General features: G+C 40.7%; 1 protein-coding gene across 1 annotated transcript in view; it reads left to right on the top strand.

Moving 5' to 3' along the window:
- Window positions 1-24935, top strand: part of LOC114563695 (inactive dipeptidyl peptidase 10) — a 69238-nt gene that overhangs the window by 11543 nt on the left and 32760 nt on the right. The window contains exons 6-9 of the mRNA XM_028590490.1: window positions 18728-18780; window positions 19847-19928; window positions 21973-22093; window positions 24070-24224. Of these exons, the coding sequence (XP_028446291.1) occupies window positions 18728-18780; window positions 19847-19928; window positions 21973-22093; window positions 24070-24224 (411 nt within the window). The remainder of the gene's footprint in view (window positions 1-18727; window positions 18781-19846; window positions 19929-21972; window positions 22094-24069; window positions 24225-24935) is intronic.

Consider the following 24935-nt stretch of genomic DNA (forward strand, 5'->3'; position numbering starts at 1 on the left):
ACTGGGCCGTTGATAACAACACATAGGAATTCCGTCACGGAACGGAAATTTCAAACAGGAGAAAATACTGGCATTAGCACGGTTGTCAGAAAAGACAGTATTTCAACCTGACGTGTTTTCTTAATATCTGATGACACATTGGGGTCATTTTTGGATTTATTACAGTAAATATATTACATATTGGACCTTTAAATCAGTTAAACATCAGGCTGCTAGTATGAGACAATGTATAAGCCGTTGCTCTATACACGTAATCCACCTGCAATCCTTGCCGTTCCCAGAACGGGCCGGTCCCACCAGTCTTACTTTTTTAATTTCTCTTTATATGCTTATATAGATTGTCATACAGTTTCAACAATGCAATTTCAGTATAAGAAATGAACAATTATTTCAGTTGATTTTATAGAACTGAGAGTTGCGGTGGACCTGCAGTTTTCTGGGAGTTTGTTCCCGATATGTGGAGCATAAAAACTAAACACTGCTTCCCCGTTTAGTTCTGACTCTGGGGACAACAAGCAGACCTGTCCCAGACCACCTGAGAGGTCTGGGTGGGTCATAATGTAGTAGCAGATCAGAAATGTATTTTGGCCCTAAACCGTTTAGTGATTTATAAACCAGTAAAAGTATTTTGAAATCAATTCTTTGAGGCACTGGAAGCCAGTGTAGAGACTTCAGTACTGGAGTGATGTGATCCACTTTCTTGGTTTTAGTGAGGACTCGAGCAGCAGCGTTTTGAATCAGCTGCAGCTGTCTGATGGATTTTTTAGGGAGACCTGTAAAGACACCGTTACAGTAGTCAAGTCTACTGAAGATAAAAGCATGGACAAGCTTTTCCAAAGTCCTTTAACCCTTGATATATTCTTAAGGTGATAGTAGGCTGACTTTGCAATGGTCTTAATGTGGCTGTTAAAATTCAGGTCTGAGTCCATGACTTAGGGTGTGGATATCAGTGACCTGAATATGGAGTCGTAACTGTGAATGTGTTATTATATTAACTTGCTTTATTTGTTTATACAGTGACACAATCTGATTGAATGTCCCAAACCAATTACACACAATGCCATTGTAATCCACATAGTGCCTAATGCTGAGAGGAGCATCACTTGTCACCTCCAGATTATGACAGAAACAGGCTAACACCAGATTGACTCAGATGAACATTGGTCTAATGCATTAGCAATTACTCTTAACTGTAGAAATGCCTGACACACAGTGATCAAACTGATAATAACTGATAGCTAATTAGATCAGAGAGCCTTTTGCCACAAAACTTTTTATTCCAATGGTTGTAATTTGGCAAGATGTTGACCAATACACCATCAACCATGGGTCATTTCACACCAATTACAAGGGGTTTTATACAGTATATTACATCACAACTTAATAACAGTATGTATATAGTGCCACCTTGTCGTGTTTATTTATCTTGATTGTTCTATTTTACTATGTACATTTTCTATTTTGATGTTATTTTCTATTTTACAATTCAAATTTCATAATTCTGTTTGTCCGTGATTTAACTGTCATATTGAGAGCTGCTAAACTGTGTTTCGTTGTTGAAAACAATAACAATAAAAATCTATTCTATTCTAAAGTATATGTAGTGACGGCAAACATTTCTAGGGCTGTGCTTGATTGAAGAAATTCTTAGTCAACTAACACTCATTCAATTGTATCGACTAATCGATTAGTTGATTTAATCGACAGATCTGTAAATCTGAGTTTCTCCGCAAAGAGTCATGCAAAAGCACCACTTTAATTCTTGTGTTTACCAGAGATGTACGTTTCTTGAAAATAAGTCATTCAGCATGAAAAAAAGCATAAAACGTGACTAATCAACTAAAGAAATCTAAGTTGACTAAGACCAAAAAGACCGATTAGTTAACTAATCGACTAAATGCGAGCAGCCCTAAACATTTCCTTTATTTTCTGAGCCCACTAGATAGCGCTCTCTGTTCAATAAAGGGATGAAAGCACACTGAGTTGCCATTCCTTGAGGCTTTGTCTTCAAACCAAGAGCGCCACCTAGTGGGCTCAGAAAATAGTGAAAATGGTTCCTGAAGCTTCATTCAATCACTAGAAACACTGTACATTAGCATGATTCATGTGTCACTTCAAACCAATTACAGGGGCTTGTATACAGTATATTGTATCACAACTTAAAGTATGTCTGCTCTGGTGTTTTTGAGCTCTTTTACTAATCTCACTAATGTTTGAGAGCTCTATGAATGCAATCATAATACAAACTCCAAGCCAAACTTGCACTCAAACAAATCAATCAAAGCATGGCTACTTTTGCACAGGTAGAAAACGGTTGAAACCATCGGCACGGGAAGTGGGGTTCGGAGGCTCCTGCACCTCCCCCTGCTTTTTCTGTAGGCCTTTTGTTTAACTGTAGTGGAATATGAATATATATATTTATTTATTATTAATACAACATTTTGTATGTGTCGGCAGATGCTGTATCTGTCACTTGAATCAAACCAGGTTGTTGTAGTCTGGCACTCCATCTGCTCTCTCTTCCATCTATGCCAAGCCGGGTTTCACAGTTTGCATGTATTAGGTCTTTTGGTGTGCATTATGCAATTACAGTACATAATCATTTTGTCTTTCTGCCTTCTGTGGGGTTCTTAAGCTAAAATCAGATATAAATAATTCTTTGTTTGGTTCAATGGGGTACAAGTACATAATATACTCTGTATAAGTCTCAGGTCATCAGTGAACTACACTGCAGACTGAAGTCTCTGTTAACAGCTGTCTCATATGAACCTCAGCGGGGTGAATGTGCATCGGTATATCAACAATCGTCTCCTGCATGACATGGCTGTATCCTCACTGTTCTGCATTCTGCAGGTCTTACGCATTAGTTTCCATGTCGCTGACTGTGTAATTGCAACACATTGGTCGGGCCTTTGGTGTCACTTTTTAACGCTCTGGGTCAGAACCCGTTGGCAGATTTATTTTTCAACGTGCAGGGTAAAACCACTTAGTAAGGGTTATGAAAAGATCGTGGCTGGTGTTAAAAGATGTACGTTTAAGAGACACGGGACAAGAACGAGACAAGAACCCCCGGTCTCAGGGGAGAAAGTCCTGCGTTATTTCCAACCACCACCTTCCTCCTGACTCAAGAGTGTTGGCCTTTAATACTGCTCCCTACCATTGTCGCTCTTCACACTACGGTAAGGGTATCTGACGCTGAGGGCCGCTGACCAAGCGTCAGTTTTTGACGAGTTGGGAGTGTGAACGGCTTGCAGTTGCTGCTTCGACAGTATATAGGTGTTCACGTTTTCTGTCTGTTGCAAAAAAAAAAAAAAAAAAAAAGCCATGAATGTCGCACAGCATTTAATATGTAGTCATTTTACTTTCTCTCAGCACACACAAACTCTGACTGACTTCCAGCGTCCCCGGTCGAAACAGGAAAAAAAGTCTAAACCAGTCAAAACAATAAACCCTGCTAACTTGCTGACTGACCGTACAAACCGTACAACTGCTTCCGGCTTTGGTTGTTTCTTTCAGCTTCTCCTCGTAGAAACTTTTACCCCCCCTGCTGTGACACAGAGCTGACCTCCCGTGCCAGCGACGTCTCACTGGTGAGGTTCAGCTGGCTTATGAGACAAGCTGGCAATAGAAAGAAAATAACTGCATCACTGCACCAGAGAGTCTTGGATGCGCTTTGTTTGCCACTCTTGGCTCCCAGCATGTAAGGCCAAGTGTCCACTAGACAACAGACTCCTAATTTAGCCATCCTAAATTTATTTTCAGACTCCGTAGATTGGCAGGGTCATCATCACTGCCTGCTGCCTCCTTTTGTTTCGGAGTCAAGCACATCAATCATGCAGTTTATAATGATATTGGTGAAAGAAATTAACTAAATCCGGTTTCTCTTTTACTTTGCACGGCACCTGGATTATCGCGAAATTTGTCTGACTTTCATTTCTGTCTTTCATATTTCCTTACAACATAAAGTATATATGCTTTCATAGCCTAGTGATGGGACGGTCATAAATTGAAAGCCTTTCTCCTTATATGCAGTCTGACGTAGTCACGTATAGACCTATCAGCCTACATACAGACCAATCTTTGCATGTTGTAACTTTTGATGTGTGCGCACATTGAGCGGTTCAAGGCAAAGATCACAAAAGCGGATATTTAATTTGTTTTCAAAACCTCCCTCTGAGCCAGCTAAGTTTAACCGGAATAGCTTCACTTACTCTTGCAAGGCCGCCTGGTTCAAAGACTGGCAGTGGCTACAATAATTTGTATTACAAGAGTATATTAATATTAATGTTTTCAAGCATGCAACATATTCATAGCAGCCATAGCAAGTTTGATATGCCCTTTAGTGATGCTGTGGGGAAAGATTCACGTAAAAAAGACATTAATGCATTTCCCTTTTTGCAAATTGTTGGTTGGCAAAAATAATTAATCAGACCTTAATGGTGGCCTCTATGAGGATCAGCTCTCTGAGCCCCCAGCATATCTTACTCTGAAGAGGCAATACCACAAAACAAACACTGAGCTCTGAGGCCTTTGCTTCACCATTTAACATGCTGGTTGGAGGGTTGTTTGTGTGTGCTGAGGGAATGCGCTAGGACAGGATTATCAGAACGATCAGCTCTATACAGGCTGGTGCTCGAATACTGATCCACAGCACTTAACATTTTCACAACTTCAGCTTTTTCCATTGTGAGCACATCCTGGTACAGTAGTGGAATGCTTTCCTCATGCAGATACAATTCAAATAACTGCAATAAATAGCATGCAGCAGCATTTTAAAGGGTCTTTTTAATGGGAGCCAATTCCAAAATTTGAAATGTACAATACTAACTATTAATATTGCTACTACTCTAGCTCCTAGGGCTGCAACTAACAATTATTTTATTATTGATTAATCTGAGGATTATTTGAGATTAATCAATACTAGTTTGGTCTACAAAATGCCAGGAATTAGTAAAAAATGTCCATCCCAGTTTCTCAAAGTCCAAGGTGATGTCTTTTAAAGGAACACGCCGACTTATTGGGAATTTAGCTTATTCACCGTAACCCCCAGAGTAAGACAAGTCCATACATACCTTTCTCATCTCCCTGCGTGCTGTAACGCTGTCTGACGGTTCCAGCATTAGCTTAGCCCAGCACAGATCCTGCAGGTAACTGGTTCCAACTAGCCTACTGCTCCCAACTGTGACAAAAGTGACAAAATAACGCCAACATATTCCTATTTACATGTTGTGATTTGTAGAGTCACAGCGTGTACAAAAAACAACGTAACATGAGACACAGCCGTCTTCTAACAGTAAACAAACCGGGAACTATATTCTCAGACAGGCTTGCTGCGAGCATATCACTCTGCCCAAGTATTATATTCTTCTGCCTGAGAATATAGTTCCCGGTTTGTTTACAGTTAGAAGGTGGCTGTGTCTCATGTAACGTTGTTTTTTGTACACGCTGTGACTCTATAAATCACAACATGTAAATAGGAACATGTGGGCGTTATTTTGTCACTTATTCGGAGCAGTAGGATTACTGGAACCATTCACCTGCATGTTCTGTGCTGGCCTGATGCCGCTGGAGCCGTCAGACAGCGTTACAGCACACACGGAGATGAGAAGGGTATGTATCGACTTGTCTAACTCTGGGGGTTACGGTGAATAAGCTAAATTCCCAATAAGTCGGCGTGTTCTTTTAAAGATGTCCTTATGATATAAAACAAAGAAGAGCAGGAAGTCTCCATATTTGACATGCGGGAAACATTATTTTCTGCCATGTTTGGATGAAAAATTACTCGATTATCAAAATGGTTGCCGATTATTTTTAGGTTAGATATGAAAGGGGGATAGAGATAGGGGATGACACGCAGCAAAGGGCAGCAGGTCCGACTCGAACCCTGTGCCGCTGCAGGACTCCGCCAACACGGGGCGAACGTTATTACTGGTTGAGATAGAGGCCGCCCCGGCAATTATTTTTCTGTCGATCGACTAGTCGATAAGGCGACTAGTCGTGGCAGCTCTAATAGTTACTGATTATAATAAAGCAGTAGCTTTAGAACAGTAGTATAATAGTGTGTAAATGTCACTCCGCACAAATGACAAACATCCCTGTAAGTGTATTATCTTATGCTTGATACCTTGTGTGTGTGTTTTAAAGTTAATGCCACTTCGCTGAAAGAAAGTAAACTATCCACATGCAGGATTGCCCTTCTACAATTATTCAGAGTAGTGCTTCTTTTCCATGGTTTAGATCTCAAATTGAAGGTAGTTTCAACTCTACCTCTAATGGCTCAAAATATTGAGAAGATGGCACTTACAATCATACCAAAACGCTTCAGTTCTTGTGAGCTCTTAAACTTGAAATTAAGGAAGGCACTTTATTTAGCATTAGACAGCTTTCTTGCAATAAATGTTCACTTAGTGAAGTTAGCTGCTGAAAATGGGCTCAGCTACTCTACAAATAAAATAAACAAAAGAGTAATAATCTACAGCCTGCTAGCAGGCCAAATGCTCACATCAAGAGCACAAAAGAAAAAAGTACAGCATGAGGATGACCAGAATGGCATCAGTTGTGCCAAGATTTGATCGTAAACCAAAGTATCGGACAAATGACTGTGTTGACATGATGGTGGCACCAGTTAAAAGTCAAGGAATCATCAAAAGGTATTACAAAGCATCCTGAGGGGAACATGAAATGTTTAAACCAAATTTCATGGCAATCCATCTAAATGTTGCGGAGGCATTACAGAACAAATGGAACTGCGTCCCCTTCTGCATCACATGCGTAATTACATCATGTACATTTGCATGGAAGTGAAGTAACGTAACCAATGTACTCATTTTAACACATACTTTTTCAAAAGTTATGGTTAGGCAACAAAACGACTTCGTTAGCCTAACAACCGTTTCACAACATTAACAAGGTCTTTACTTTTGGGTATGAGGACGAAAAACACCCCTGGGGGTCGAATTAGTGGGTAGGAACACATGTGGCCGTATGGTTTGGATGACTTGTTGGTAGTGGGGCTGCAAATACTTGCTGTAAGCTACATGTTCCAAGTCTTTGTGATGGTCAGCTACACTTGGTAGAGAAATACTAGCTTTCTCTGAGGCCCAAACTTAGATCTGCACATTGGCCTCATGGCAACTATGATAAACTCATGTTCACAGGGCAGATAATGTGAATATTCCGCCTGGTGCACACTGTAGTGGAGAAACATTTTACATTGTGATATCTTCCTCAAATACAATTAGAATTTATTTTTTCTCCATCGAAGCAAATAACCATCTCCGAGTGGACACAGAAAGTCACATGGGAGAGTTTCTGTATTTACAAGTGAACGAGTATTTGGGCAGATTATACTTAACAGCTTAATACATCACCCATCTGTCATCAAATTTGCTTAGTTTCCTGGCTGAAAATGGATTGCTTTGGAATATGCCAAATACTCATGAAGCAATTTTTTATACACAAGTTACAGCACATTTAGTGATTATTATGTTGAATACAGTAAAAAAAAAAAAAAAAAAACAATGTATGTCCACAAAAGCACATTTTGTATTTTAAGTAGAGATAGCCTTATTATGAAGCTTCGTGGTGCTCTTGGTTTAAAGAAAAATGGAAATGGAATGGCAATTTCGGTGTGCTTTCAACCCTTTGTTGAACAGAGAGCGCCATCTAGTGGGCTCAGAAAATAAAGGAAATGCTTTATAAATCTTAAAAGGTGCAATATGTCAGTGTTTAAAATGGTTACTGCAGTACAAATTCAAAATACTGGAGAGAGTCATCTCCTCTGCCCCCTCCTCCTGAGACCAGGTTGCCAGGCTGAGACCACAGCATCCACAACAATGTTGGTAGACGCTAGTCTCACATAGCCAGACATTACTTCACAGCACAGCGGAGTAGCTAACGGTAGATGCTGGCTATACTGACAGTCATAAAAGCCTGTGCTCACGCAGAGCTCTGTACCCAACTGACAGACACACTTTTTCGTCTTAAGGTGTCTACACACCAACCAGACGGCCGACCGTCGACAGAAAGGCCAGTCAAAATGATCAGTCGGGCCCCCGAGGTCCAACAAACTGCCCCGGGACACACTGAGGCGACACGAGCAGCAGGCGGCGCTACTCTGTATTGTTGCCCAAGAAATGAAAACCGACGGCTGATTGGACGAACGCGTCACATGGGTTTGTTTTCTCCAGAAATTCAAAGCCAGACTGTCATGGTGGCCGTTCAGAATACGATCTCATATTGTACTAAAATAGTTCACTGAAAAGTGTTTCTGAAAACATTTTAAGCGAGAAATAGGCTGTGCAGTTGCTGAATCGGACTTCATTTCAGATCAACAAATTTTCGCACTCTATCACACACTCCCCACACACACACACATGCTGGCTCGACCCAAACACCAACACACAGGTATAAACATCAGGCCACTTACGTAGGCTACGGCGAAAGTTCTGCGTGGAGCCTCCGCACAACCATAAATCAAGCTTAACTCTATTGTTGCTGCTTAAATAGTGTGCCAGCTGTTAGTAATACAAATAATCTGTCATACAAACGTAATATGAAAACTCTAAAGACAAAACTGGAAAAAAAAGTAGAAAAAAATAGTTTAAAGCTCCGATTGTAATTTAAATGTAATTCATTTTTGTATACAACACATTCTCAAACAAGACCACACAGAAAATATTGTAATAAGAAAAACCCTGCACCACCACACTCCTTCCTGCAGCCTCCGCTCCTCTGATGCCAACCTCCCGTCGCCACCAATCATGACCAAGCGCCGAACCGGGGGCGACAGAGCCTTCTCTATAGCTGCCCCCCTCCCCCTGAACCTCTCCCCCAAACACATCTGCGACTGCACCAATCTGTCCATGTTCAAATCACATGTCAAAACCCACCTTTTTAGAGCTGCCTTTAATGTTTAATAATGTGTGTATTTTAGTGTGAGAATATGTGTTTTTCCTTTGTAAAATGTCTTTGAGTGTAAAAAAAAAAGCCTATATAAATAAAATGCATCATCAACAAAATATTTACGAAATAATCACCATTCTAAAATCTGACATCAAGTCTATCAGTAACTCTTTGTGTCCTTTATGTTAAGCTCATTGTAGTTGAGATATGTGATCCAAGCATGCAAGACAGATAAGAGACTGTGGCCTCTAAGGTGTGGATCTAAAGATAGAAACCGGCTGTGCACGCAATCCTGAAAAACTCATTAACATTGCAGCATGTAGAGGGCATTTGTTAGCTACCATCTGCAAAGGAAAGGGGCTCTGTATCAGATCTCTCAAAGCGAGGTTGTGATTACAGAGAAACAGCTGAAAGACTTATTTCAAATCATCTAAAATGGACCCTCAAGCTGAGTGTAATTGAAGCACTGGAGGATTCTTAAATGGTTGTGATAGGTGCTAATCAGGGGCTGCTTTGCATGAACACGACTTAATAATTGTCAGTCACTGCACCTACATATAGTGCCGCAAAGTTTCGCCTCAGCTTGTGTAGGGTTTCTTGAGCCTCGCTGGTGTGGAAGTGAACAACAAGATCCCTCTATCGGATACGTAATGCAAATGAAACACTGAAAATGCTTACATTTTTGCAACACCTGTGTCGAACACATCATTCTAATCTATTTGGCTCTCTACGAGTTTCTTTAATAGGGATAAAGGCACCAATAAACGCTTCTAAACCAAAAAACGACACAACCGGATTAACAAGTGCTCCAAACCTTACGACTTTATAGGTCGTTTATTCCTACCGTCAAAAGGCAGAGACACACCGAGCCGATAATCAGCCGTCGGACAGTCTGGTGAGGTCGGTGACTCGAGTCTGTTCGGTGTGTTATGTGCCGTCGTCCGTCCGAGAAGCCATCGGCCTTGATTTTGGCCGACCTGACCTGTTGCGTCGGAGGGCTGGCAGTCGGACTCCATGACCAATCTGATTGGTGGGGTGCTAACCCAGAAATGGCGAGCGGGATGAGTGTGAGAGCCTCTCAAAATCTGACGAAAATCTTTTAAACTGACCTTTGTCGATCTGAAATGAAGACCGAATCACCAACTGCACGGCCTATTTCTCGTTTAAAATGTTTTCAGAAACAAGTTTCGGTGATCTGTCTTCATAAAATATGCATTTGAATTTCTCGAGAAGCCAGACCCACGTGACGCGTTCGTCCAATCAGCTGCATGTTTTAATTTTTTGGGGCGACAATACAGATAAGCACCGCCTGCTGTTATGGAGACGTATTACACGCTCAAGTCAGCATCGCTTCGGTGTGTTCTGAGGTACTTTTTGGACCTTGAGGAGCCGACTGATCAGTCCGACGGCCTTTTCTGCCGACAGTCGGACGTCTGGTTGGTGTGTCAGGGGCTTTAGACAGCCAACAGGAGTGTTTTCCTTCCTCATATCTACACTAGAGAATATAACATCACGGACACGGTTTTAAATCAGACGTTACTTCACTTCTGGTTATGCATTTGAACTAAAAAAACTACTCATGGTTTACTTTATTTTTAAATGGGACACAAAACCCGGGCTATTGGTTGAAAGTCCTGCGTTTGACCAATCCTATCTTATGAGGAACTTGGCGCTTTTATGCTTTGTTACTTTCATGCTTTGCATCACATGATCAAATAGAGACTTGATATTGGACAACATCAACATACATATTACCCAGCAATCAAAATTGCATATCTGTAAATGACAAAATACCAAATAAAGTAAGAAATTATTTATTTCAAGGGTGCAAAATTGTCACCTTTCAGAAAACCGCAGTTTTGAATCTAAAAAAAGGTAATTTATGTGATTTGTGACGATCGGATGAGTTTATTTATTTATTTTTTTTAATTGCCCTGAACGGATGTCCCCCTTACATTTGTAGCAGTCATTACATTAATCCTAGTGACTTGTTCCCATATATCATCATGCTAAAATTGATTGTTGCTGAGTTTGCACCCTTTATTTAATAGATTTTATATATAAATATAGTTTATATAGAATAAGCATATTTGTATAGATCACTACTGAATTATTAAAAACAAAATTAAAACCATGACAGAGGTGGGTATGCCCTCTCGAGGGCATAAAGCAACCGGCAACATTTTTGATATAGGCCTAACACCGGCATATTTCTGAGGTGGCTATATGAGTCACTTGCAAGTCACTCTCACTCTGTGCCCAGCATACTGTTGGAGAGTCCACTCCATCTATGCCCCCTCCCCCCGACCCCACGGGCCCCAGTGCAACCCCACTGCCTGCACTGTCTAATTTTACGCCCCTGGATTGGCTTCCCTTGTTGGTACATCACGCTAAGTAAAAGCCGACATCTGGGTCACTTGAATAATCAGGTTAACAACGTTCCTGTAAACTGAGCCAGCGGCACCTTGGTAATTGCAGTACTTCTTGGATCAGTAGAGTTCTGATTCAGCTTTAACTGATGTATTCCGCACAGTCCCAGGGTGCATTTGTGGTGATGACATATACTGCAGACCTAATTAATCATCGGCTTATTTGACTGTAATCACCGCTCTCTGACTCCCTTCTGAGGCATGCAGAGATGAGCCACAGAAACATTGGTTTACATACTGTACATATCATATACATACATTGAAGCAGTGCAGGGATTGTAAATCGGTAATTTATGATAATAATGTGACATAAAAGTACATTATGTAATAATCATCTTTATTCATCCTCCAATGAATGCAGATTAAAGCATAACGGTTTTTACAAAAGTCAATTATTGAAATTAATGTTAAAATGGCTTTTTCTACTTTACAATTAATGTTTGCATCATCAGCTCATTGATTACGTTTATATTATTATTGCAGTGTTTACCTTTACTCTGAAAAAGACAATATTCTGACTAAGCTGTTTACATGGCTAATGGTGAATATACTACTAATATTCCCGTTCACATGCAGTTGTGCAAAACAAGTTTTCCACCAGTTGCGGACTTGTTGGACTGTGCGGACACAGCCTCCCTCTTTCATTCCTTCAACCAGCTTCATGAAAAGGTCGTGATTGCGATGTTTGTGCGTTTCCAAAATCCTGTTGATATCCAAGTCTTGTGTGTCTCTGCTTCCGACCCAGAGAGGTGGTCTTTTCCTTTGAGCATGCATCTCTACCCCAGCTCTGCAAACTATTGGCTGGCTGGTTTATAGTAAAACAACCATAGCAACGTACAGAGCAGACCGTAAGCTGTAAATAGGCAAGATGCATATTCTAAATGCTCTGTATACAGGTCCTAAGAATGCTTCTAAAACCTGAATAATACCGGCAAACCCCACGTCTTAATCTGAAAATGCTAAATTCGGAAAAAGGCCTTATTTGGAATATCCAAACGGAATAATTCCCTATATTTTCATATTCGGAAAAATGGTGGAATAGTAGTGTGAATGTACAAATACTCAGTGTATAAATCCATTAAATTCACCCTGATGGAGTTCCCTCACTTCCATCTGCCTATATGGAGGACTACAGTTCCATGGTGAATGCATACTGGTAGTGAAAGTGCATAATACTGTAAATTAAAGAAAAAGAGGAACATTTTGTGATTAAGATAGAGTGCAGTGTTGGTCACAGGGTGCACTCCACAAGCCCTTTTCTTTACACTTCCCCTTAGTTTCTGTTAGAAAAGAGACTTTTTTTTATGCTGAAGAAACTGAGTGAGACTTTTATGTTCCACGGAAGTAGTTAGAACAGGAAATGGAACACGGTTTTATTTATCGCACCAGAAACGCATTGCTGTCCCCGTGTTTAATGCCAGTGAAATTGCTTGTTGCAAATCACACTACGCGTCTTCCCCGCCGTTGCACTCTATAATCCGAGGGTGAACATCACAGTGTCTGTGAACTAAGCAGGCTTGATAATGACCTCTGCACGCTCGACGGGATTCCAACAGTTTTAGACACCCTATCTCCTCCTTCTGAGATGGACGGAGCAGGTGTGCTCATCATCAAAGTGACAGCCGAAATCTATGGAGAGTAATGGCCTGCCGCTGCACCACTGTCTCCATTTGTCTTATGAATTCATCATAATAAGCTAGCTAGCTCTCTGCTGTACTATACTATGCTTTTAAAGCAAATACCACTATTTCATCAGCAGCAGCAGGGCATTCAGGAGAGTTGGGAGTAAACGCAAACCGATGAATCAGCCAGAATTCGTACTTTCAAATGAATAGAAAGGTCTCAATACAGCTGAGAACTACTTACAGTTTAAAAACGGCATTGTGTTTGTCGGTGTATGTGTTGCGTGTGTATGCTTTGTTAATCACTAGGTAATAAACCTACCTGTGACTTCACTAGCAATGCTAACCATGGCTCTGTGTACATTGAAATAGACATGAACTTGTTTTTGGGTGGCCACATTTTCATCTTAAACTCTGACCGTCTCCCTGTGTGTTTTCATGTCATCAAAGTTAATTGGAATTTTGGTCGCCTAAAAATGTCTCTTTCAGCTTCATGCCAACCAAACTAGCTAACTAGTGCTAGTGTTAGCTGGTAACTTAAGTGGAAGTATACCGTCAGTTCTGTGCACTGCAGTATGTATGCTGGCGAACGCTGCCAGTACCCAGAGCTCCGCGTTTAGCTTAGCTCTGCTCAGCGCCATTGGAACCATAAAAAAACACTGGGTTAGCCGCGTCACCCTCCCTAGCTCCGCCCTTAGTACAAATAAGGTCACTTCTGGCTCCAAAAAAACAAGATGGCAACAGCCAAAATGCAAACTCCAACCAATGGATGACATCACTGATGCATTTTTTTTTTTCTACAGTCTATGGTTCATGCACATTTTTCTTTCCACTCACATATTTGAATGTTTTACCCATGTCCACCATCTCAGCCTCCCAACACTGTTAAGCTTCCGTTTCAATAACAAATTCTGAGTATTTGTTTTAACAGTACCAGCAGGCAATGTCAACAGCATGAGGAAGACTCAGGTTGTGGCATTCAAATGTAAATGCGGCAAACACCTATGTGCTATTCCAAGATGCGCAAAACAAATACTAGGAATTTGTAAGTGGCGTGTAACCGCACTGTGCACAGAACACAGCCACACAACACAATCAAACACACCACTTCTGTCTGTTAATCTCTCCACATCTCCAAACGTACGCCACTCTCATGTGTCACCCCCTCGTTGACAGCCTTATCAAGGAGTCATCCCAGAGCTGTCACCTATGAGAGTGTCTGCTGAATGATGTTGACATCTTTTTTGAAGGAGGAGAAAAAGAGCAGTCAAGTTACAATACAAATTCATTTTTCCTTCTGGGAGAACTCCCTTATGTGCAGTGAAGAGAGAAGTCCAAATTTGGAGTGAAGGCTGGGTGGCAAGTAGATCAGCCAAGTTGACTCCATTCTGTGCACGACTGATCTTCGGCTGAGGGAAATGGAGTGGCTCTACAGCATTTATCATATCGCTCTGGGGGAAGCTTACTATTATATTGTTATGCTAATGCACCAGCTGATTAACACGCAGAGACACCCAGGTATTGAACCATTAGCTCAATGAATCCTAAAACAAAAGCTTAGAGTAGATATTCTCTGGTTATTTCATGGCACATGCAGGACAACTTAGTGGGAGCTCAAAGTGGTTGTGTAAATAGATGGCACTGGAGAATGAAATTTATATTAACAAGTCATATTTACATGCGCTTATTTGCAGGTAATTGCAAATAAATCCCCTAGGATTATATGTTAAATTATACACATTAAACAAATTCAAACAAAGTGCCTATCCGGTTCTTTCCAGCTCCACTTTTATTTTCTGCAAGGTTTTAGTAAGAGTTTTGGTGCAGCAACTTAATAGTAATATAATAAATATATAAATATAGGGGGAGGTCAAACTTTGGGCTTAGTTTCTTCAACTATGTATCATTCGATGAATTTGCTTCAGGCACAATTTTGACTTCTTACAAATTACAGTAATGGTATTGTATTGGATCTCTTTTGTGAAGATTTCTTTTTTTATTTAATAAATGTGTAGGATTCTCGTAGGGTACAGATTTGATCATTGGCAAATTATCAAAGAGGTTTTATCAATATTAATAAAGTTATGAATATTGTTATTAATAACTTTATCAAATCGACAAACAATCAAAAACGGGGCACCACCCTGCAAGTCAGGGACCAATAATCAAACTGTGGAACAGTCTCATTCTGTGGTAATCCTTTAAAAAGGAATTAAAGGAAGGGGTGAATCCAAACACGGACCTGATTGACCAGCAATTATTACAACAAGTACACAAATAATCACAAGCAACTGCTAATTAAGCATAATAAGATTTATTAACGTCACAATTATCGGTGGCTAATCAATAATCCTTCACTAATAAACTCATATACCTTTTTACAATATCACAACCAAAAACAAAGCAAAACAAAGCAGCATGTGTCATGGACACGTCTGTGGGTGTGGGTGTGTGTGTGTGAGAGAGGAGGGGCATGTCGACATGTATTTCTAACACAAAACTACCCAAAATGGCTACTCCTGTGAGCTGCACAAAACTATTTGGCCTCAAGAGGGCGGTAGTGGTGCTGCGTGCACGAGGAGGGGCTGAAGAAGCCGGGGGTTGCTAGGCAACGCGCACGCTTAGTCGGTATGGTAGCTAGTTCCTGTGTTAGCTCTGTCCGAACGTAAGCAGATCCCACGTGTGAAGCTAGCCTGCAGCGTTAGCTCGGGAGCTACGCGGCTAGCCTGTGTCGTGTGTGTGTGTGTGTGTGTGTGTGTGTTTGTGTGTGTTAGTAAGAGGAGAAAGAGAAGAAGAATAAAGAAAAAAGGCACTCTGATCTTTAGTTATCGATAATGACCCAGTTCCTCTTAGCCACTCAGGTCTGGGCTAACGTGTGGTTTAGGACAGACTGAGACTTCGTTTTGCTGAGGAGAATGTCACTATAACTAATTCAGTGACTAACAGCTGATTTTCGCGATTCTATCGCGGACAGTAACTAAACTCCTGAAAGGAGTGATTTAAGCAGGTAGCGATTACAGTTATACCCAGCTACTTAACACAACATAAATCAACGAGTATAGTGATCAATTTATACATTCACAGCACAGATTAATAATCACATATGGACCAGTACATGATTAAATCAGATCACATTAATGGCAACCATGGTAGCGAACCCTTTGCACATTAATAACAAAACAAAACGCACTAGTTCTAATATCTGCCCAGAACTGTGTAAGCCTCTTACTGTGTGCGTTGTTTGTCAGTTAAAACTCTTGCCAGAGTTTAACGATCCGTTTAAATCCCGAAGCAGAGGGGACAAGACGTAATCCAGGTCGACCAAACAAGAAACAGGACGCCGTCCTTTTCTTGAATCCAGGCTGATTAAACCCGCTGCAGATGAGGGAATACTTCGGCCAGTATTTCCTCGGATCCCCTTTATATCAGACCGATATAAAGTTGTCCCAGCTCAAATCTCGACCAGCGAGGTGATGCTGGCTAACTAGCCGGACCAGTGCCTCCTTTCAGCAACCGGGGTTACCGTGAAAGCAAAGAAACACAAACGGACAGCTTTTATCCTTCCTCCGCCTCCTAGTGGCGGGGTGGTGCATTCAAGGACCCGACGACCAATGGGAAAACTGCAACCTGGCCACAGGTGTGAAGCAGTTCTTTGTCTCACCACCAGTCTGCCTTGCCGTCCTCGTGTTTGAATGCACATTCTCCATCTTGTGAAGTGGCGGCTTGTAGGAGTTTGGTGAAACTGGCTTTGGGATTCACATGTAGGCCAAGATCCTTTGTCTTGCCTCCCCTGTGTCTCACCAGTCAACTCAATCCGAGCCAAATCACTGTTTAACCAGCTTCTTGGTCCCCAACAAATGCAATGGTAGTATGTACTTACATACTACCATTACTGTCATACTGAAGGAAGTCCCAACGTTTTACACTATTTGTAATACTCTCTATGCATTCAGTAAGTTTGAAAGATTGGCCCAGGATGTTATTAGCCTAGCTTGGCACAAAGACTGGAAGCAGGAGGAAATGTCTAACATTAGACTATGCCAAATAAGGACAAATATGTCCCATAACAGCTTCAAAATGGTCTTCCTTACTGCACACGTTCTATCTTGTTAACTATCACGGTACCAACAAATAGAACCAAGACTTGTGTGTGTAAAGCAAGTGACGTCACTGTGTGAAAGGGACTTGTACGATAATGCTCACCGGGATATTGTTGCTCAATTAGCTCCAGTATGTACTGCTCATGGAACCACAGTTTCCTTTTTCTACCCATGTCACACACATACAATGTGCAAATTTTAACTTTTTACGATTGCTTCGACTTTATTTGCCTAGCTTAGCGCAAAGTTCTAGAAGCTGCTGGAAACAGCTAACATTAGCCTCTACCAAAGAAGGACAAATATGTTTTACAACAGGTCCACAATGGTGGACAGATGAGATGTCCGGAACACTGTTACAATCCTTAGCACCCAATTGGAGAGAAATTGCATTTATACTTCCTGTAAAAAAATTAAAATCATAAAAAATGTGGATCTCAAAAGTAAATAAGAAAAATAAAGTAAACAACGTTTCTACTAGATCTAATAATTGTGATATATAATCTAAGATTGTGATTGGCTGCCTAACGTTACACGTTGTAGAGGCATACAGGAAAAAGTCTACGTTACACAGAGATGGGGCTCATGAAGTAGGAGCTTTGGAGTATTGGTATAAAAAAAATCGTTAAGTAGCCAGTATCCAAGTCACGTATTGTTATCGTACCGGTAACGAAGATTTTTGAATGATACCCAGCCCGAACAATGAGTGACAAAATTGACTAAAGTTTTCTTTTTTGTTCCATCACATTTTTGACAGAACGAAAGCAAAGAAATGTCATGTCATGGTTCTTGGTTCTCTGGAAAACTGACATTTTCCTCTCTCAATTGATATGCAGATATGTGTGTTGACCTTTAGATGTACAGGCAAAATGCCAGGCAATTTCATGTTTCTTTCATAAAAAGGACATAGCTATACATGTAGCTCCACTCACTATACCACTCACATGCCAAATGATGACTGTTCTTAGTAGCCTTTATTAACCTATATTATCCCAATGCATTCAACACCTGAGACTCCACCATTAGCATGTCATTTTATTAATAATATCTTATTAATATCTTTCTAATTTCTTCAGGTCATTGGGCAAGTATGGGCACTAAAGCTATGATAAAGATTGATTATTTTATGGCAGGTTTTAGTGCCAGATTCAATGCCCAAGGATCCATCATAATGCAATCCAATCACAGCTTTTGTTCTTGTTAGTTGCGCTGTGTGAAGTAAAGCCCTCTCACTGTTAGCTTTTATGTCATTTGAACAACTGAGTACAGTTGTTCCCACTTCACTCTCACTTCTTCTGAAATGGAAAACCATGCTGTGATATTGCTATAATTGACCAATTAAATGCAGAGAAACTCATTCTGCACATGTATAGAAAGGCAAACTGGGAAAAGCAGGAAATAACTGAAATTAAAAGAATAAAGCTGGTGTGCCAAAAACATCACAAAACACAATCACAAATTGCTCTCAGTGTTCTGAACTGTGTTTTTTAGAATATTGGTTGTGATGATTCATCTTTTGCATAATCTACTTTATTTATAGCAATTTATTGTCATGGTTAACGTCAGTGTTTCCTGTTTTTCTTGGCTGTTGAGGTCCTAATCATCATTAATGGGGAGAGAACAAAGTTCTGTTTATAATAACACTGACATAGTTTTTCTTGTAATTGGGTTTTAGGTCTACCAGCACTCGTTCTTGGCTTCGTACCTGATCTACAACCTGTATACAAGGTGAGTTAACATAGAATTAAACCCAATTACCAAATTACTTCCTTTTTTATTTTATGGTCAAATGTTCGGCAATAAGATCAGTGATATACTACCTACAGTAGGACAAAACACTTTTAGTTGAACTCAAATTGAGACAAGCGGGCTTAGTGACTCCGGTGGCTTGACAGTTAAAAAGTAACGTTAAAGTATGGATTTAATTAATGGAGGTATTTTGCTGGAATCAATTTTTTCAGCGTTATAAGTTATTATGTGTACATAACCGGACCCAGGGTGGGACTGACTGAGACGGAGGAAGAAAGGCTTTGCCCGGTCACACTCCGAGATGACGGTAGCTTCTGCCTTCTGATAACAAGTGGTGAATTTACACCTCACAGCAACCTAATAGGATGCATTGTTGGATATCTAGTATCAGCAAAAAAATGCCTTTCACGTAGTGTTATCTGTTTTATTGAGTTCCCTCTTAGAGAACTGCTCTGAGTGAATTTAAACTGGGCTTTTATTGTGAAAGGTAGACATGCAGTTGCTACTGCAGTAGCCTTTATCCCGTCCAATCAGGGAGGACACAGAGGATTAAACAAACATGGACTCTTCAGAAGAGGTAATTATCCTGCAATTTGTATGTCCTCTCTGTCTCCAAAGCTGAACGCTGCAGTTTCCTTTCTCAGCGGTGACGTAAAACGCATCACTCGAGCTACTGCGCGCAAAAGTCGCCGGACAACACCGTTTTTTTAACATAGCCATACTGAGAAATACAAAGAGAGTTGTGTGTAGCTGCTTTATTGGCTTTGTATCAACTCATTTGGCAATGGCTTGAATAAAAAGGACATTCACTAATATAAAATAATTGCACACTATAGCTATAAGAGGACTGGGACATTTGAAGAGTTCCCATCATGTTCATGGTTGAAGTCACTGCACATGATACACATTATTTGATCTATTGCAAACTGTAAATTTGCAGTGATTGTATCCATTCCGGGATTTTAAAACCGATGTAATTGTGTGCTAGTCTGGTGTTTAATGCTTCGTGTGTAATCGTTTTTTTTTTAAATTGTCTTTGCATCAGAGAGGTGCGGGAGCTGAATCCTCCAGAGGTGTCTGATTCAGTCCTCCAGTTTGCCTCGTGGGGAGTTCACGGTCAGCAGCTGGTGAGTAGTTTACAGGGCCAAACATAATGGCAACTCAGCGTAAAAACAATGAAGCGCTGGGGTGAATCCTCCATTGTTCACTCAATGACACAGTCATGGGTAATTTAATGCTAGAGCAAAAGATAGTTCATATCATTTACATATTTTTATTGAAACGTTTTTCCCTGATTACCCAAGAGAGTCAACAACATAATAACCTGAAGACAACGTAACGCCTACTGAGTTCTATTTTATTTCCACCGAGGAAATCCAAATTACAAATGTGCGTCTCCTCCTCATCAGACGCGAGCACAGTTCATTCTGGCCCCTCATTCTCTGCGCCTCAACAAGGATTAGAGGTTTCCACAGCACATGTGTGTAGCCTAATATTCATACAAGTCACTCCCAAAATCTTTCCTCTGGATAACAGAAAGCATGCATAAATAATATGGCTACAGACTCAATGTGAGAAAATGCACAAACTGTCCAGGAAAAATGCTAAGTATACAAAATGTGAACTGACAGCTGTTCTTTGCATTGAAATATTGCTTTTTGTAAGATATTGTACGAACCGTTGTATGAGGATACATTGAAATGTCAACTTGGGTGGTGGTAAACTGCAAGGTTGATTTTTCAATTGATTTGTCTATTTTTTTAAGACCAGACAATCCATTATTGAGAAAACGATAAGCAGATTGAATAACTGCTTACATGCTGACAGGTGAAAATCAATGTTTAATGTGATGTGGTTTGTAATAATGTGTGATAGAATCCTCTGCTCCGACGTAAAGCCTTAGCAAACACTGTTTTTGACTTGAGAGGAAACAAAAACTCCCTTTAAACTAAACAATTATTCTGAAGAGGCGCAAGCAACAGTCATACTAATCGAGCTGTAGCTGGAAGACATCTTGTTGGGCGACCAAAGCTCTCTGTGTGAGTAATGCCTGCACCGTGCAGAGTGCAGAGTATTATGCACGGAATAATCAGTCCATTATTTTCCCCAGCGCAGACAAGGAAAGTAATTAACCATTTGATAGCATATTTATCTTGTTTCCTCAGTATTTCTGCCTGTCCCTCAGTGGAACCTTTTCTCAAGGAAGCCCTGCAGCAGTGTGCCACACCGCTACTGACAAGGCAGCATTCATTACGCATGAGCTAGCCGTGCAAATTTATCCGTGGTATCAGATGAGACACTGACTGAATGTATTTTTAATCAATAAGCATGCTGAGATCAGTTGACCAGGTTCAAGCAGATCTGGTGTATCGCCTCAGTCATGGTGCTGTAACTTTAAGATGAAAGCATAAAAAGGTGGCAGAAATGCATATATGTGTAACATCTTTAAATGTGCTCTGGATTAAAGCAAAGATTCTTTATAACTAATGATAGTGCGTTAGCCACTGCGCCAATGGTATGAAACTGTACACACTTCCTGTCTCCTAAATGTGGGTTGGCTCGTTTGAAAGTGTGATAAACATTGTGTGTATGGAGTTAAAGTTATATTTACATACTTTATTTTTTATTGCTAATATTAGATATTCACATAGCCATAGTTAGCATTACGAAAATGAGTTGTGTTACGGCTTCCTTGAACGTTAGTTGACATTAGCTTATCTGTGTCTACGAAGTCTGTTCGAACAAAGTGTTTTTTCTCCTGATTTGGCGGTCTGAAAAACTGCCATCTCAGTGTCGGAATGTTCAGGAGATATGTGGCTTGTAATGACTGTGTCCAATATTTACTCTGGTGACAATGACGCAAAATAATCTGTCACAATCTGTGCTCACATTTTTCTCCCATTGGAATCAAAACACTCCACTCTCCTAAAGAGGCGTGGCGAAACCCATGTGACACAGGAACAGGAAGTTCTCCATCTGCAGCTCTCCAGCTTGTTACATCTGCATAGCATTTACACTTACAATTACGTACGCAAAGGTGTGAGCGTTTTGTACTACACTATGCTGGGTGTACATGGATTTGTTTTCATACATTGTAATACAGTAGCCTACTTATCGCCGTTTGTGTGTTTTTTGTTAATCAAAACAAATATGTTGCTCTCCATTCAACAGATATATATATTTGAAAACAACATTTACTACCAAACGGATGTTCAGAGCAGTTCGTGGAGGCTAACGTCCTCTGGACAGGAGGGGATCATCTTCAACGGCATCACAGACTGGCTTTATGAGGGTAAGAGAGAGTATACGGAGCCATAAAACCTGGCACAGTGGATCTAGTTGAGAGAGATAGAAGAATTGAGAATCTGGCATTCCTCTAGCTGAAGAAACTGCGTACGTGTGTGTGTGTATGTGTATAAGGATTCTTAGTATTTTCACAGTGTAAGACTGGACTTTGTGAGAACTGTGGCACAGGAAAAGAATGTCTCTGAATATGTATGCCATTGGATGTGACACATAACAAATGTTTAGTATAACCTACATTTATATTTGCTTGACAGGGTTCTCCGGTACCCATTAATTATAACTTTTGTCTGTCAGGAACAAAGGCAGACATACCTAATGTGATATTGTCATTGCTTGGGCAATATATCGATATTATATCGATATCGTGATATGAGACTAAATATCGTCTTAGATTTTGGATATCGTAATATGGCATAAAGGGGATTTTAGACTAGACGCATCCAAGGTGGCGCGCGACATCGTGACATCAAAATGATGTAATATCCGGCTGGCGCGTCAGATTTATGGCGCGCGAGCCGAGGTCGCACACGGATCTTTTTTTTCAGCAGCGCGCGACAAAGCGGAAACAGGAGGCCTGAAAGAGTTCGCCGACAACCGGATGCCAGAACTTACTGGGTTAAGATGAGTTCTTTTATGGTGAATGAAAGGCCTAATCCAACGAAGTAGCTCATTGAATCAAATCGGAGAAGTGACGGCAATGCTGCTGCCAGTTCTGCCGTTGTTTACCATTTTCTTCTTCTTCTAGTCCGTAGAAAGAGCAACGTTGGTAGCCTTCGCTCATTAGCGCCACCGCTGTTCAGGAGAAGACTGCAGCTAGTGTCGCGACCACCACGCGCAGGTAGAAATAGTCACGGAGATTTCATGACGTCACATATATATGACGTCAGCTTGGCTGCAGTTACTGTAAAACGGGCTTTAGTGTTGTCTTTTCCTGGTGTTAAAGGCTGCATTACAGTAAAGTGATGTCATTTTCTGAACTTACCAGACTGTTGTAACTGTTCTATTTGCCTTTACCCACTTAATCATTATATCCACATAACTGATTCAACTGACCAATAGTCAACACCACAATATCGTTGCGGTATCGATAGAGGTATTTGGTCAAAAATTTTGGGATATTTGATTTTCTCTATATCGCCCAGCCCTAGTGGATGGATGGGTGGACGGATGGACTCAAATAGGGGTTTCTTATTGATGGCCAAATGAAGCTTCATGAAGCTCCGTGAAGCCTTTCCTTCCTATTTTCTGAGCCCACTAGATGGCGCTCTGTGTTCAACAAAGAGTTGAGCTTTTTCTTTAAACCAAAAGCGTCATCTAGTGGGCTCAGAATTGTTTTTCATGAAGCTTCATTTGGCCATCACTAGATACTGGAGACCACTGGTCACATCAGGTTTCCTGTGAACAATTTATTCAGCACGATCGGTCCCCAATCTTCTAGTTTTAGTGAACAAACCTTAGGATGATTTAGAATCATTTTGCAATGCTTGTATGGGATTGTCTAGTCACAGTATACTGGTAAAAACACAAGGAAAATAAATGTGACATCTTATATGTGAGTCTTAAAAAAAAAATATATATATATAGGCTATATAATTTCAACAAATAGGAAAAATATGACAGTTTTAGCTCACATTTAACATTATGTAAAGACTGACGTGTGTTACGTTAAGTCTGTGCTGTTTTTCCACATACTTAAAAGTAATTTAAGTTTTTAAATGAACTAAGGCACATGGCGCAGTACATTTTCATTGAATCAATCAAGTTATCCAAATGTAGAATTCCAATCATCCATTTGGCAAATTATTTAACCATTTTGACTAATAATATACTAGGCCTATATTAACCACAAATTGAAAAGCCTTAGATTAAAAAAGAAAGCATACAGAGGAAAGGGAATTCGGTTTTATAATTTATATACTGGAGTCCTGAGCCTGACTTATTTGTCTTCTCTTGGTTTTTTAGAGGAGGTGTTGCACACACAGGTGGCCCACTGGTGGGCACCTGAGAGCTCAAGACTGGCCTACCTCACCATCAACGACTCCCTGGTTCCCAACATGCTCCTGCCCCGATTCACAGGCTCTCTGTACCCCCGGGGGAAGGAGTACCCTTATCCAAAGGTAAAACCAATGGCTCATTTCCACTTCATGGTTCAGCTCGACCAGACTCACTTTCGGTACCAGGTGCTTACCTCTACTTTGTTTTCCACTGCGGATAGTGTACCCCCTCAGCGTAGGCGAGATTCTGAGCGAATCGCCGTGTGAAACTGTCGTGACAACATTTTCATCATCATTTTAATCGGCAACACTTTCTCAATATGCTGTAGTATGCGTTGTGTACGGCATAGTGTACGTGTAAAACTGTTGTAGCTATTGACAGTGGTTTGGCTCTTTTAAAAGTGGAGGGATTGTACAGGATGTCCTAGAGAGGATTCTTGCTGACCAATCAGTGGTCTGCTTGTTAACGCCACCTTCTAGCATCGGCTCAGCTCGCTTAGAATCTCGACTGAGATGGTATCAAAAAAAAAGTACTGGGTGCTGGGTGCCCCACACTTGAACTGCTACAGTTTATTTCCGGAATTTCAATGAACTTTCAATTAAAGTGTGTTATAACAATTTTTGACGCAGATTATTCCAGTTAACAGCAGTAGAACATATTTTAGCTTAGGCTACTTTATACTGTACAACAGCCCTCACAACCTGAGTCTACCATAACCTGCAACTCTGTTGCATCAAACCAGCATTGTTAACAATACAACTGCAGGCTCTGTGCTTTGTCCATTAAGGGTAGTGAATCCTTTTGTTGTTTAATTCATGTTACAGTGGCTTACT

Source organism: Perca flavescens, chromosome 11, assembly GCF_004354835.1.
Source record: "Perca flavescens isolate YP-PL-M2 chromosome 11, PFLA_1.0, whole genome shotgun sequence".
Classification (NCBI taxonomy): domain Eukaryota; kingdom Metazoa; phylum Chordata; class Actinopteri; order Perciformes; family Percidae; genus Perca; species Perca flavescens.